General features: G+C 45.7%; 1 protein-coding gene and 1 long non-coding RNA gene across 17 annotated transcripts in view; both read right to left on the reverse strand.

Annotated features, from left to right (window-relative positions):
- The window catches only part of LOC126522623 (uncharacterized), an 80,831-nt gene that overhangs the window by 38,821 nt on the left and 26,625 nt on the right, over positions 1–15,385 (reverse strand). For 5 of the 16 annotated variants that reach the window (XR_011895245.1, XM_055066510.2, XM_072288832.1 and 2 more), the window contains one exon: positions 14,149–14,289. The exons of 7 other annotated variants lie outside the window; for them this stretch is intronic. Coding sequence is in view for 7 of the 9 variants with exons in the window: in XM_055066510.2 (XP_054922485.1) it covers positions 14,149–14,260 (112 nt within the window). In the remaining 2 variants the exon portion in view is untranslated. Of the gene's footprint in view, positions 1–14,148; positions 15,374–15,385 lie in introns of those variants that run through there. 4 more of the 16 variants (XM_055066511.2, XM_055066508.2, XR_008610564.2 and 1 more) reach the window with 3 other exon arrangements.
- On the reverse strand, positions 1,535–7,173 carry LOC129382487 (uncharacterized). Its single transcript, XR_008610574.1, has 2 exons — positions 1,737–7,173; positions 1,535–1,639 (listed from the first exon to the last, which is right to left on the reverse strand). It is a non-coding gene; the product is annotated as an uncharacterized lncRNA (long non-coding RNA).

Genomic DNA, 15,385 nt, shown 5'->3' on the forward strand with positions numbered 1-15,385 from the left:
GCCTACCTTGGCCTTGAAGCAAGCAGCTCTGGATTGTTTGCACTCTTTCTACTTTGATCGAGCCCACATATATACGGATAGCTTTTCCAGCGCAGTGGTTATACCATCATGATCACTAAGCATCCAATACAAAATTTCTCACTGGACAACATCGACCGGTTCGGAGCTTGTTGCCCTCCGAGGTGCCGTTGATTATATTAATAACCAACCGGCTAATCGGTGGGCTATATTCTGCGATTCGAAGGCGGCCTTACAATGTCTTCTGGCATCTCTTCTCCGCGGGTCATGTGAACAACTCGTGTTGGAGATACGAGAAATGCACCATCACATGATCGCAAAAGCACACGACGTCGTGTTTCAGTGGCTGCCTGGCCATTGCGGTATCTCCGGCAACGATCTCGCTGACGAAGCTGCTAGAAAAGCGCACGAAGGAGCAACCCTTGTTTCAGAATCAGAATCAGAATCAGAATCAGTTTTATTTTCCTCAAGGAAAGGAAAAATGGGCCCCAGACAAAAAGCTACCTTTATCGCTACCTTTAAAAGCTACCTTTATACCTTTATCGCGGACCGACGCAGCCCAACACTTAGGCAAGCTAGCGCACTCTTTGACATTGGAGAAGTGGCACACACCTGAATTCACTCAACATCGCTTGCATTCCCTCGATCCCTCTATGCAGCTGCGGCTGTTACCAGGTCTTCCGCGAAATGAGGAAACAGTGCTGTGCCGCTTACGTTTGGGCGCCGCATTCACCAATGCTTATGCATTTCTGATTGGAATGGCTGATAGCGCCGAGTACAATGCCTGCGATGTAGAGGAAACCATAGAACACCTACTGTGCTACTGTCCATCTTTTGAAAATGAAAGGCAAGACCTCTGCACAGCTCTCAATCAGCTAGATGGAAAGTCGTTCACCTTGAACAAGATCTTAGGACCATGGCCTCGCATATCGCAGCTACACATGGCCACAAAAGCGCTGCTGCGATATTTGAAAGCGACCGGATTGAGTCAGCGTCTGTGATCCGGACTGAGTGACCGACTGATATCTCCAGTGGACTTTCTCTTCTTTTAATCTTTGCGTCCCCCTTTCCCTTTCCCCAGTGTAGGGTAGCCAACCGGGCTCAGTCCTGGTTAACTTCCCTACCTTTCATTTATCATTTTCTCTCTCTCTCTCTCTCTCATCCTTATCATTGTAGGAAATAACACTCGTAACACTCGTAGGAAATATTTTGATACGCACCAGGTGGTAAGAATGAGAAGAGTTTTCAACTCTCGCCTCTGTCAGCGAAAGTGAAGTTGTGACCTCATTGTCTTGTAAAATAATCCTATATTGCCTTACTGGATAGTCAATAAACAAACCAACAACCTCAAGGTGCAAAATTTGTTGAGTGTATAGGGTAACCGCGAGAAAAAAGGTGTGACAGTTGAATACTGCACTAGGGGTTGCTGCAGGCTTTGCAGTACGAATAAATGTGGGCACTGGATAATTTGCTAGGCCGAGGAAGGAAATGTTTCCTTCAATATTAAGGCCGCCGATAATACCAAAAGTATGCTTGGCTTTATTTCACTGGGAAAGTAACATTTATTCTTCATTTTCACGAAATGGGTGCTGTTCCTTGTTGCTGATGTCAGGTCAAACTCCTGCAAAAAAATCGCATATGTCTGCATGTGCAATAAGTTGCAAACACGTGCAGCAGCATGTTGCCCATTATATTAATAAGGTGCCCTCTAAATATACCTGATTTGAAGTATATGTAGAACGTGTAGACAGACGCGAGTGGGCCGCGTCCCATGTTGTACCCAAGTCGAACAACAAAGTCAGGATGTGTGGCGACTTCAAAGTGACACTAAATACGTGTCTGCGCATAAATCAGCAAACAGTTTAAAGACAGGTAAATAGTTCGAAATAATAGCACCCGAATAACCACATATACTACATTGTGTTACTTGGGGAAAACACGGGCAAGGCGGGAGATGGAAATTCAAGACGATGAGCAAAACGATAACAAGGTAAAAGCAGGAGCCAACGTTTCGACAAATGCACTTGTTTTTTTCAAGGCGTCATATGCATTCCTCGGCACCCTTATCTAGAAGAACCTTACGTATGTATACTGTGCCGAGGAAAGCATATGTCGCCTTGAAACAGAAAAGTCCACTTGTCGAAACGTTGTCTGCCGCTTTTACCTTCTTCTCGTTTTGCTCATCATTTACTTATATTGTAGTATACATCTAAGACTACCTGTTCCAGCCATACGCTGCAGATAGTCTTACATATTCCCTTTAACGTGAGGTGGTAGCTAATTTGTGCGGACTTTCAAACCATCAAACATTTTTTTTTCAACCGACACTTTTTAGATGCATCTGTTTTTTTTTTCTTTCTTTATTTCTTTCTCACTTACTTTACTATTTCAGGCATGGAAGTTCCAATACAGTGAATAGCCCTTCGTTATAACAATACTGAGAAGTTGGAGAACAATTTGCTTTTATGTTGTGTTTATTACCAGTCCAACCTATTCGCTACGCAATTTCCCATCGTCATTGTTGTTTATCCGGAGCCGCAAAAGCTGAACTTTCAGGGTAGAATCCAGAAGGAAACCTTTATGAGCGCTTTTTATCTCTCCCACGAGTGATTTATTACGGTATAAATGGGATAGTAAGTGCCACAAATTCTCCTATGAGCAGCTGCTAGAAATACGAAGGGCGCATTACGCTCCAAAGCCATTGATTATTGCAGAACGATTTAAGTTTACTCCCCGTTTCCAGGAAGAAGGAGAATCTGAGACAGCATTTTGGAGGCGTAGGGCTGAAGCGTTCAGCGGCGTCATGGGATTTTGGGACTTTCCTTGACGGCGCACTTCGGGACCGTTTCGTCACCGTGCTGCGTGACAGAGCAACCCAAGCGGAGGTGCTGAAGAAGGGAACCTTAAAGTTCACAAGTACATGCGACATTCTGAAAGACAGACCTGGTAAGAAAAGAAGGCCAAAAGTTTCTGCCCAGCTGTGTTCAATCACTCAACGCAGTTGGTCGTAAACTAGACAGTGGAAAACGCGTAGAACCGAACAGAAAATCTTGTACGCCACAATGACGAGTAAACGCGTGATAGTTGTCAGAATGTTTCGGGTGGGGATCTGTCAATGACCTGGCAGTCTGCAAGTTCCGCAAGTGCTGTTGCCATCGTTGCAAGCGCTACAGACACTTAGCGAAAATTTGCAAGGCTAAGGCCAAGGGCATTACAAATGCAGTGGGCGAAGACAGTGACAACGAACTGGCGTTACGCAGTGCTTGCTTCTGTGGTGAGCATGCAGGGCGTTATGAAATATGTCTTCGAGTGGCAGAAAAAGATGTTCGCTTACAGATAGACACTGGAGCATCTGTTTCAATTGTGCCAGAAAGCATCTGCAATAGTTACTGGCCCAGTCTACCTTTAGAGCTCTGCAATCTGTAGTTGAAAACGTATGGCGGTTCTCAGTTCGCAGTTCCGGTGAAACTAATAGTTCCAGTGGAGCGTAAGGGTCCATACCAGAAGTCTGGCAGTCGTGAACACAAATCTAGAGTTGTTCAAGTACACGCGACTACAACACAGTCTTACGGGTACTCCCTCATTGTTCCAGACAGTCATGGATGATATATTGAAGGGTCCTGACCATGTTGTGTGCTATTTGGACGATGTATAGATCGCGCGAGCATCATTCGACGAGTGTTTTCAGAAAGTACAGAATGTGTTATCACGATTTCAAGAAAAGGGCGTTCGAGTAAAGAAAGAAAAGTGCAGGTTGTTGAAAACGTCCCTGTCTTATCGAGGACATGTTTTAGACTCGCGTGGTATACACCCGTCTGATCGGAAAGTTCAAGCGACAAAGCAGACTCCTAGACCTAAGAATGAAGCACAGTTGCGAGAGTATATTGGTTTGATCAATATTTATGGTAACCTTGTACTGAAGATGTCTGCTATGGTGAAGCCCTTGTACAATGCGCTGAACCAAGAAGAGGAGGTTCCAGTGGTCAAGTGAGGCAGAAAACGCTTTTGAACAAAGCAAAACGTGGCTCCCGCAAGATACCGTCTTGACGTATTATACCCAAAGGAGAAATTGGGACTAGTTCGCGATACGTCACCATACTTAAATGTAAGAGCTCCGGAAACCGACCAAAATGGTCTAAAATATATATTTACGTATATTTCTTGGACACCCTTGTGAGACGCGGAGGGCCAAACTTGTTATTCAAGGTGTTTAGGACGCAAACTCACACTGGTCGCTACGTCAACTACACATCGAGGTCTGTTGTCGCCTCTCTTTTTCGTCGGGAGAAAAACGTGTGCACAACAGCGGAACACCACATGGCGGACTTGTAAGGCGGGAATTTACGGCTTGTGGGTACTCTGAGTACTAATCTGGGTACTACTTCATTTACTCAGTAGGGTGCCAGCTGACTTGCTCAGTGCCAACCCCTCCTGGACCCCCCAAAAAACGGGCTTAGTCACCGTACGTCCCTGGCATAGGTGAGGCTCTTGCACGCGTTCAGCGGTTATGTGACGTGCAGGCTGCGTATGTGCCCTCCCGGAAACTGAGACACGAGTTCGCGAATGTGAAAGACACTTTGGAAAAGGACTAGTTCCCAGGCGTGGTGTAAGTCATTCCATGTGCGGACTGTAGGTATGTCTACGCCGGAAAAACCAGCAACTTCAAAACAAGACTTAAACAGCACAGGAATGACGTCCAGAAACGACACGTTGCATAGAATGCCCGGGCCGAACACTGCCCAACCACATCACATAAGATTAACTAGGAAAAATATCGCGTTATTGCCAAGAAACTAAATTATTCTTCGCGTCTTTATCTTGAGTCCCTGATGATCCAAACCACGGCGCACCCCCTTAACCGCAACGAAGGCAATCTGCCGTCCATGTGTGCCAAGTGTCATAATCATGCTTTGAGCCGCACATACAAAGTGCGCCAGCTCTGCCGCTTGTTTCATTGTGAACAAGGCTCCCGTGTTGAAGCCGAAACGTAAATGTAGATTTTAAATCATTTTGGTCGGTGTCCGGCACTCTTCCTTTTAAGTATTCATCATCCCGACCAGACGGGCTTCCGTCTTACCCTCGACTTCTTCATCATACTGTGCTGACGCCATACGTTTCCACAAATTAGGAAAAGACGAGAGGCCAAATGCTTACGCTCCAGAGCATTGAGCAAGGCTGAACGGGGCTAGGCTCACATGAAAAAAAATAATCCCTTACTGTAGCATTGGTGCTCGAAATGTTCCATAAGTATCTCTATGGTCGTACGTTTGTCATTTATTTCGATCATCAGCCTTCAACTAGTCTTTTGGCCCACGGAAAGCCCGTACCGGTGATATCGGTAGCAAGAACGCAACTCTGGGCGTTATTTCTAGCAGCATACAAATACCAGTGGGCGTATCGAAAAGGCAGTGCTGTTGGAAATGCTGACGCTCTTACGCGCTTGCCGTTGCCAAATGAAAAATATGTTTCGGATTATGTCCTTTTGTGTTGTGGGCCAGGTATCATTATCTGTTGCGGATACACAGCAGGAAACTCGCTGAGATCCTGTTTTATCAAAAGTGCTTGACTATACTTTGAATGGCTCGTCAGCGCACGTGACAGATAATGTCTTGTCTGCTTATTTCGTTATGTGACACGAATTATCCATCTATGAGCAATGCGTCTCGTGTGATAACCGTGTCATCATCCCTGAATGTTTACGGGAGAAAGTGTTCCGCCTATTACGCAGAGGTCACCTACGCACGACGCGCATGAAAATAGTCGGTTGTATAGCTTTATGGTGGGCGAGGTAAGATTAGGACATTTATTGTCTAGTTCAGCGATGCAGCGCTTGTCACTTGACACACACGAGAATGGCCATTGCTGGCATGGAGGTGGCCGACGCGCAGGTGGCAGCGGGTGAATCTGTTTTCGCAGAGGCCCAGTGGTTGTTAGTGTTAATTGATGCGCACTCAAAGTGACTGGAGGTCATCCTGGTGACAATAACGACAATCGACAGAACTATCAAAAAACTGCGCAGTGTGTTTTGCAGCATATGGACTTCCGGAATTGACACTCTTCACGACTACTGCATTCAGTAGTTTCCTTCGCAATAATGGCGTGCGCCATACTAGAACGTCGCCCTACCATCCAGCATCCAATGGAAGCGCTGATCGACTCGTACAGACCGTAAAGAAAGATCTGCTTCGACAGCTATGTGACAATAAAAAAAGGGGGTGGGGGGTGCGAATGGAAACTTAGAGCAATATTTAAATTTGTTTCTTTTCAGGTACATAAATACACCTACTGCATCCACGGAGAAGACCACTGCAGAGTTGATCCTCTCGTAGAAGCCGCGCACCCGTCTTACCTCCCTGCTGCCGAATCCAAGAGACCGCATGCATGAGCGATTTTGCAAGCCAAAGAACATGCTACGTGAAAAGCGAGGAGACTGGTGGTCACTCAGGCTGAATGGCGCAGCCCTGGTGCGAGGTCTTCGCTCCGCAATGACTAATGGCTCCCCGGCGTTATAAAATAGCGATGCAGTTCTCCAACGTACATCGTACAAATCGGTCAAGAAAGCAGTTCGCTCATGTGGACAACTTATGCCCGTCCTTGTTGGCTGAGACAGAGCCACTACGTATGAGGATTCCACCAGGGTTCACGGAACCTATTTCTGAATCGCCTGTTTCGTCGCCAGAGACTCCTTTAGAGTCTCCAGGGTCGCTACTGAAACCAGCGGCGCCTTCAGAGAACTTTCCGTCTTCATCGAAATCGGGAAACAAGCTCTTCGACGCAGCACCTGTACCAGAAAGCCTCCTTATCGGTACAAACCGAACAAAGAAAAAAAAGAGGGAAGGAGTGTTGTTTTATCCGAGACGCGTTTTGGCTTTCAGCCATGTGGCGTCGTTCTGTTGTGCTATCAGAGACGTGCTCTTGCGTCGGTTGTGCGGCGTCGCTGCGCTGTTGTTGCGACGCAGTTGTGTGCGCACGTGTCGTGTGCCTGCCGGCGTTCTGCTTGCTGGCGTGTGTACATAAACATCCGGCACTGCTGCGTTTGTCGTTTATTCTTTCTAAAATGGCCTATCTTGCCGAATAAACAGCTTTTCGTTGCTCTGACTTTGGCCTTGTCCGCCGCAGTCACAACATTAAGAAAACAACATTATGAGCACATCCTAAGCTATTAGAATCGAACAGTCATCATTCGTAAGTACAAAAGTATTTTGAATGCAGTTATTTAATATTTTAGTATTGTAAACTGCGCTCAATCAAACATAAAAGTTAAGCACAAGTGCTGTAATGTCATCTCCGTGGCCATTAAGTGTGAGATGTTACGCAGTAGAGCAGAGTACGTCTTTCAGACAACCCTACTTTACCTGCCTAACTGTACCTGCCGCGACAGTGGCTATGCTGTTACGCAGTTGAGTGCGAGGTCGCGGGGTCAAAACCTGGCTGCGCCGAACCCATTTCTATGGGGGCGAAATGCCAGAGCGCCCCTGTCGCGTGCACTGCGGACACGATAAAGATCTCCTGGTGGTCAAAATTATCCGGCGTCCCTCACTTCGGTGTGCCTCATAATCAGCTCGTGATTTGGCACGTAAAATCACAGAATTCAAATTCAGATTTGCCAAGCGACCATCATTCAAACTCCCAAAAAAATCATGGGTATTCGAGCCAGCTACATATTTGTTTTTAATGCTCCATTTGTGTTTTAACGGGATAGGCTTAATCGCGTGCGTTGTAATGACAGAAACTTGCTAGCGTTATTAATGCCAGAATGAGAATAACTTATTAATAATGGTGAAAACAGCTGTGCAATAGTCGAAAACAATACGAGAAGTATTCGATATTCGATTCGATTTACTTCTAACACCACTTTATGCGTATTCGATTAGTTTTCCAAAATACTTGTTCAAACCATAACGCTTATAGGTAAATGCCAAAGTGATGTCTACGTGCTTTTGTGCAGTGGACTTTTTGCAGGTATTGAAACTCCCGGGGTAGATGCCTCAGTAGTTGGATACCTGAAATTCAACAGTGAGCGTTTTCAAAACATAGATAGCAATTGGGATCCACTTGTTCGTGCACGCAAATAACTTCATTGAGTGAACCAGCACGTTGATGTCGAAGTTAATTCACTGTGTGGTCTTCTTTTGCAGTAAATTTATTTTGAGGCAACTCGATTACAAAGAAATGCTGTACATTTGCCGCAAACTTAAGATAGGATGATGTTCACTGTCGACATGAATCATGCATGTCGACAATGCACTATGTGGCAACGATACACTTCTGCGCCGTTTTCCCTAAATTGAATGGCGTCATTGAATAGTATCTAATGATATTTTAAATGTTCCCATGTTTTCTGCCCAGGTTTTTGTAATACCATATGAGAGCCCACATAAAGGTAGTAAAGAACTGATAAACTTTAAAGCGCAGAGGAACACAATGATGAGAAGCTTAGACATTTAATAGCGTTGGCACATTTGCTGTAACGTGCACTAGAATTCACAACAGGACAAAAAGCATCTGAAGTGAACCGTAAAATACAAAAGGTATGCCTACGTGCTTCTTCTGTGCAGCAGACTTGCTGCACACCTTTTAGTTAAACATTCTGTAGTTTTACTTCCGAAAAGTACGATGTTATTACGAGACAGACCGTGGTGATGCACGCCAGAATATATAGACCACCTGGTGTTCTTTAACGCGCGCGTAATGCACTGTACAAGTGTGGTTTTGAATTCAGTCTTCATTTAAATGCGGCCGCCGCGGTCGGACTCGAGCCGGCGACCTTCAATGCTCCACCGCAACGCAACAGCCGCTGAGCTACCCCGGCGGATAGAATCCTACTCGCCTAAACATATTTTTTTTTTCTATCGCTACACCTTATTTTACGAGATGTGCAAACGAATAACTTATTTTTGTGTAGTACACTTGGAGTCTTCACTGCCTGCACTCGCGATATCCAGTAGCTAATGAAGTTACTTATTCTGTTCTTGCTATTGTGGGTGTGAAGGCCGGAGGGGGTTGTCTTTTCGACCTTTACAATAAACCAAGGCAGAAAAAGGTTGCTTTCTTAATAATGAAAATCAAGCCGCCTTTTCTTACTTATAATGTTTGGCCAATTCAGGGTCTCTGAGAGCACTGGGCGAACATCCGTTACCCCTGGGTAGCATAGACACGGAGTGTCATTCGCTGGCCTATAGACGAACGGGCATAACATCATGGTGGTTGTTAGGGCCACTAAAGCGGACGACCTTACAGGCAAGCAAGGAACCGAGAAGAATGACAAGAAAAGCGTTGAAAAAATGCTGAAGCACCTCCTCGAATCAATGCCAGGGATTCTCTGTGGTCTCAAGACTCCGGTCGCTAAAAGCGCTGTGCATGTCGACGGCGTACTGAAGCCGCTTTGCGTTGGTCTTTAGATAATTTAAACACCTTGCATGGCACCTGTGCTGCTCGTGCAGGAGAAGCCCTCACACAAGCTTCTTCTTTGCGTATTTTTGTGAAGTTTCGCTTGAGTTCATGACTCCATCCATGCTCTGAGAGGTGGATGACACGTCTGAATGCCTTTTTTGGACTTTGCTGGTAACCATCACAAAGTTGAACTTACCTTCATCGTTCTGCATCCTTCTTCTATTTCATCATCAGCGCTCATTCAACCTTTAGCCCATATCCTGTTCCCCCTGTGCCGAGTTGAAGGCCGGAGCACGCTAGCTCAGGTCTACCTGTCTTCCTTCCTTCAAATAAATTATCTACCTCTCTATTCCTGTATGTTCATTCGACACAACATTTAATCGTACCATTCCACTAGCCAGCTGGGTTGGCGAAGTGATGGTCACAAAAAGGATGCACATGACCTGCCTCGCATGGTATCCCAAGAGTACGACGTCTACACAGAAACTGTGGCAGGCTTGCAACTTGGTCAATCAACAGACAATATGATTGATATGATAAGGTCGGTATAGCACCAGAAATGCGTCAAATTATTGACATCAGCGCTATATTTGGCAGTCAAAGGTGTCCTATCATGATTTCTAGTGACGACGATGATTATAATGATTTCACATCCCCTTTGAAACGGGGCGGTTAAAATAGTCACCTCCACCGCTTGAGTTAATCAGGTATGCTATACAAGCGTTTTATCTGGCATTTTTGTATACGTCTCCTTAATCATTTTCTCTTCCCCGAAACTTCTATGGTGTTGAGAAGTTTTGAGAAGAATTACTCTGTCGTGGCCTCTGTTCACAGCTTTATGGTAGTGTAATCGTATCTCTGCCACCACTTCTCTCTCTGTGGCATCTCTGCGGGACTCTAGATAGCGCTCGTAATTGTCCCTGCTAAAAGCAACTCCTATTTCAATGAGACTGGCCCATTTCATGGTAATAAAATTGTAGAAGGGAAATTTCATTAGGTCCGTAGAAATGCACGTTCTCGAAGCTGTACCACACATGATAAATACAGCAGTCTTATGATCGGGGCTTCAAATTCTGTCATCACGACGCGTAATGTTTAAACAGCGTCGTTAGGTAGCTGCCAAAATTATGCATAATAAACATGAACCGCCTATTTAAAACAACTAGATGCAAACCTCTAAATCGCTCTGAGATTCAGGTAATATGGGCACATAAGTTCCATTTTATTCTATTATCATGCCGTTGCGCAAAGAAAAACCTCTTCCATAACTAAGTATTCAACATCACAGTCACGTCTTTGGCTGCATAGTGTCTGGATAAGCCCCATCGTCTCAATACGCGGATGATGTGCACCATGGCCGCGTTGCTCAATGAAATCAGTGCGGCGCTAGATCGATTCGCGAAAACGTAATATGGGTCCTCTTTTTTTTTTTTGCATCGCGCAAGATTTACTTCCTTGATTTTTCCCTAGAGTATCGGCCTCAGAACGTTCGTGACGGTTTTAGTTTCGTTTTTCGGTATGGAGCCTTTCGACATCTCATATTTTAATATTTATTATCACGAAAGTTATTTTGAAATCTGTAGTGACTCAGTCAGATGTCTAGAACGGTAAAAAGTAAGAATATGCCTGACGGAGCTGCAGGAAGTCTACCTTTAGCTCAGCAACCTATTTATGCAATTCACTTGATAAGCCCATTCCTGCGACTGTAAACTTCATAAATAGCTACGTTTCATTTATCGCTTTTTTTTCTCTCTCTCTCATAAATAGCTACATGGTACAAATGTAGTGGCGTATTGGTGTCCATGTCGTATAATTATTAAAATACGCATGATTTACCGTCATCTGCAAGCCTTCGGAGTAAAACTAAGGTTGGATGCGAAAGGTCTCCGTCTAGGTATAGCGCGTCGGATTCTATAGCTAAAGCGGTCTGATTGCGATAAATTTATGACTCTTCGAATTTCACCCCCTTTTTGACGAAATAGTGAAGATTGTAAGTGACAAAATACTAGAAGAGCAGGAGAGAAAGAGAGGGAAAGTTTATCCAGTGCACAGACTGGCATGCTACCATATGTTGGGGTATGGGAGTAAAGGTTATTCATGTTAACAAAAGGAGACACCAGAAAAAAAGAACACTGAATCAAAAACTACGTCAGTGCGAAGTGGCGCGCGATACTTCTAAATGTCTGGCACTCAGTCCACGGACTCTGCAAAAGCACAACGCCTTCAATGCTTTCTTCTCGTGTCCGAGAATTCTCGCTAGCGAAAGAAAGTGGCGATTCTGCAGCCAGTCTGAAAAGTTTGGGAGTCATTTACCAAGTGCAATCAATCGCGGACATTCCCAAAGGAGGTGCAGAATCGTTTCCTCGCAGTCACAGTTGGCGCGTGTAGGGTTGTCCCCAATTTTGTCACGAAATGAATAATTGAGTGTTTGTGAACGCCACGCCAAGCCACAGATGGCACTATTTATCTTGTCACGCTTTCTTTATGTTTCTTGAACACGTTCTGTGCGCTTCGTGCCGGGCCACTCGACAATACTGATTCGTGACTGCCGTACATAATAGCAAATTCTTCGGCAATTTCCCTAGAGCACTGCATACGCTATCACACCAACGCGAACACATAATTCATGGAGCAATGTCAAACGTCTCATGACACGCTAGCCTCAAACAGCACATTTCCTCTTTTTCGTTCAGTTTTTTTTTTTTTTTGCCAGAAGCGGAGAATATTTCTGTAACTGCAAATTGTAGGAGGAGAAATACAAAAGACCGGGAGGTCGGCCAGTATGTTGACCGGCTTGCTACCCCTTGCTCTTCTAAGAAGGCACATGGAATCAATGACATAGGCGGAGACAGCAGCAAAAATAATAGTAAGAAGAAGAAGAAAACTAAACACTAGTGCGATGTCTCTCGCGACCCTTCTCGGTGTATATCACTCAATCCACTTGTCCTCAAGAAACGCCACGCGTTCAACGATTTCTGTGCTGAAGATGGTATCTAGCGTAGTTCTAGAATTCTAGCTGCTGAGGAAGTGAACTTATTAAATCAAATGAAAGCATTGAAAAAGAAACGTCATTCGGTATAAAAGTAGAGAAAATAATAAACTTTTAAATGAAAGCTTGACATTGTTTGGTTTAATTAATAGCTATTTATTTTTTATGAGCGATTAAAAACAACATGTATGAACGCATTCATTCGAATGAATACATCAATCGAGTGCATCGAAGTGCATCATGTTATGGCAACTGGCAGAAGAAATGACGTTACAAGCCTTTAATATTAACTTTCATAGTCAAACAAATAATATTTAGATAACGAAGTATTGAAATTATGAATATACCAACAATCACTTTAGGGTTGTAATATAGTTTCGAACAAAAAAAAATATAAACAGGTCTATTAACACATTCTTGATCTTTGATTGTTCAGTCGGTTTAACGTGATTGAGAGGTATTTTGTAGGTGCACTGAAGCGAAGACATTCATAAAGGACTTGCGCAATGGTCTCCTTGAAGGCCCTGTTCTCGCAAGCAGAGTTGTCCGGCCTTTTGATGGGAAGTGAATAGCCGTTCGTGAAGGCCATGGAAAACCACAAGCGGCGCATTTATTTTTTCCCATTTTCGTAGTGCTTCCAGAGCACGTTTGCTTTGTTTCCTTCATGTCGGGCCACTGAACACTGTAGATCCGTGACTTGATCACCTAATACCGCATTTTCCTGCAGTTACACTCGATCGCTTTCCCCCGCAGGGGCGTCTGCGTGAGCAGGCGTTTGGTGTGTTCCGTCACCACATACCCGAGCACACGAGGGTTGGACCCTCCCGCGCTTAACCGTGCGTGGCTTAGCCGTGTCCGGGGAAAAGGGTATCCTGGAGGTTGAGCCGATGCCGGGTGTACGGACCTTTAAGGCCCCCCGGCGGAGGCAACACACCTCTTTGGCCTCTGCTTCACGTAGACGGCACCTCCGGACTGACCCACCCGGGGGAAATCGGTAGCTGCCTTTTCCTGTCTCTCTCTCCCTCCAGCCTTCATCTTTCTCTCACTTTCCACTTTTCCTGTCTTCTCCTGGCTTCTCCTTACTTCCAATTTTTCCAGGCAGCAAGGGTTAACCTTGTGTGAATAACCAACCTAGGTTATTTCATATTTGGTTATAGTGGTAATGTACAGCTGGCGTTTGCAGGCCGTGTTTCACAGGCCCTGCAGCGTCCCCTTGTAGGACTCCACGGTGGGTGGCTGGCATTACCGCCGAAATTACAATCTCCTATGGCTACCTCCTTTCCCCCACTACCTGATCGCTCCCTGAAGAGGGGGCGCACCGATGATGTTTTAGAATTTTTCGCTCGTCAAAAACAAACTTTTCCTCGCTTCCGCGTAGTCCACTCCGAAGCACCAAACAAACCCGTACGAACAATCTCACCATTTCTCGTGTCCAAGTCTCTGACCCAAGTTCTAGGTACAGGTTACAAAGCATCCAGAATGGCAAGCGGTGATCTCCTCTTGGAGCTCCGCAACCTGAAGCAATATGAAAACCTACCCAACCTAGCATCATTTGGCGACGCCAAAGTGACAGTAACTCCGCATCGTACTATGAATACCACCCGTGGCGTTGTCTCCGATGATGATCTCTTGGAGTCGACTGAGGCTGAGCTCTTGGAGGGCTTCAGTGAGCAGAACGTCATCAACTTTAAGCGAATTAATATGAGGCGTGACAACAAGGAAATACAGACCAAACATCTCATACTTACATTTGGCACAAGTGTCCTGCCCGAGTCCATCGAGGCCGGGTATATCAAGCTCCGTGTTCGGCCATACATCCCTAATCCCCTGCGTTGCTTCAAATGCCAGCGTTTCGGTCATAGCTCACAGAGCTGCCGAGGCCGCCAAACCTGCGCTAAATGCAGTGCTAATGAGCATACTTCAGAATCTTGTGAAAACTCTCTCCACTGCGTAAACTGTGAAGGCGAGCACGCTGCATACTCGCGGTCGTGCCCATCTTGGAAGAAAGAAAAGGAAATAGTTACGATAAAAGTAAAAGAAAACATAAGTTTCAAAGAAGCACGCAGGCGGGTATCCTTGATACCAAAGCACACTTTTGCCGATGTGGCGCGTCAGGGGGCAGCGCCACAACGGTCTCCTGCGGCTGTCCGACCCACACCCAGTGAGGCGGCAGTGACGCCATCCGCCCCCTCGGCGGCTGCAGCTAACGCTGCTACGCCAACACAGTAGACGGGGCCATCGTCCCCGAAGGTGGGCGCAGCCGAGGATGCCCCAACGTCCCCGGCCCCTTCCAGCGCTGGCAACAGCCGGCGCAGCCAAATCCCTCAGGGAGCTACATCGACCTCCGGGCTGGTGGGCGCAGGGGTCTTGCCTTCCGAGGCAGGACCCTCACAGAAAACTTCTCGATCGCAAGAGCATGTGTCCGGCGCCTCACAAGAGGCAATGGACACTACACCTGTCCTCACGGCGCGACAAGCGCCTAAGGAGCGGCGAGGCTCCCTGGAACCCTCCAGAAAGGGCAAAACCCCGATTACAGTGCCTCGAAAGAGCTCTGTAATCTAAGGCATAACATCCGTTTCCGTACACACAGCACATATTCACTTCCAATATGGATACACAAATAATTCAATGGAACATCAGAGGTCTTCTTAGAAACCTTGATGATGTTCAGGAACTCATCGAAAAATACAATCCGAAAGTGCTGTGTTTACAGGAAACACACTTAAAATCCAAACACACAATCTTTCTCCGACAGTACATAACTTATCGCAAAGATCGCGATGATGCTCTCGCATCATCGGGCGGTGTCGCCATTGTTATCCATTAGAGCATTGCGTGTCAACTTTTAAAGCTACAAACGCCTCTCGAAGCAGTGGCGGTTCGAGCTGTTTTCCTAAACAAACTCATCACCATTAGCTCTCTTTACATACCCCCACATTACAAATTAACGAAACATGAATTTCAATCCTATGTAGATCAATTGCC

The sequence above is a fragment of the Dermacentor andersoni genome, chromosome 6 (assembly GCF_023375885.2).
Source record: "Dermacentor andersoni chromosome 6, qqDerAnde1_hic_scaffold, whole genome shotgun sequence".
Taxonomy (NCBI): domain Eukaryota; kingdom Metazoa; phylum Arthropoda; class Arachnida; order Ixodida; family Ixodidae; genus Dermacentor; species Dermacentor andersoni.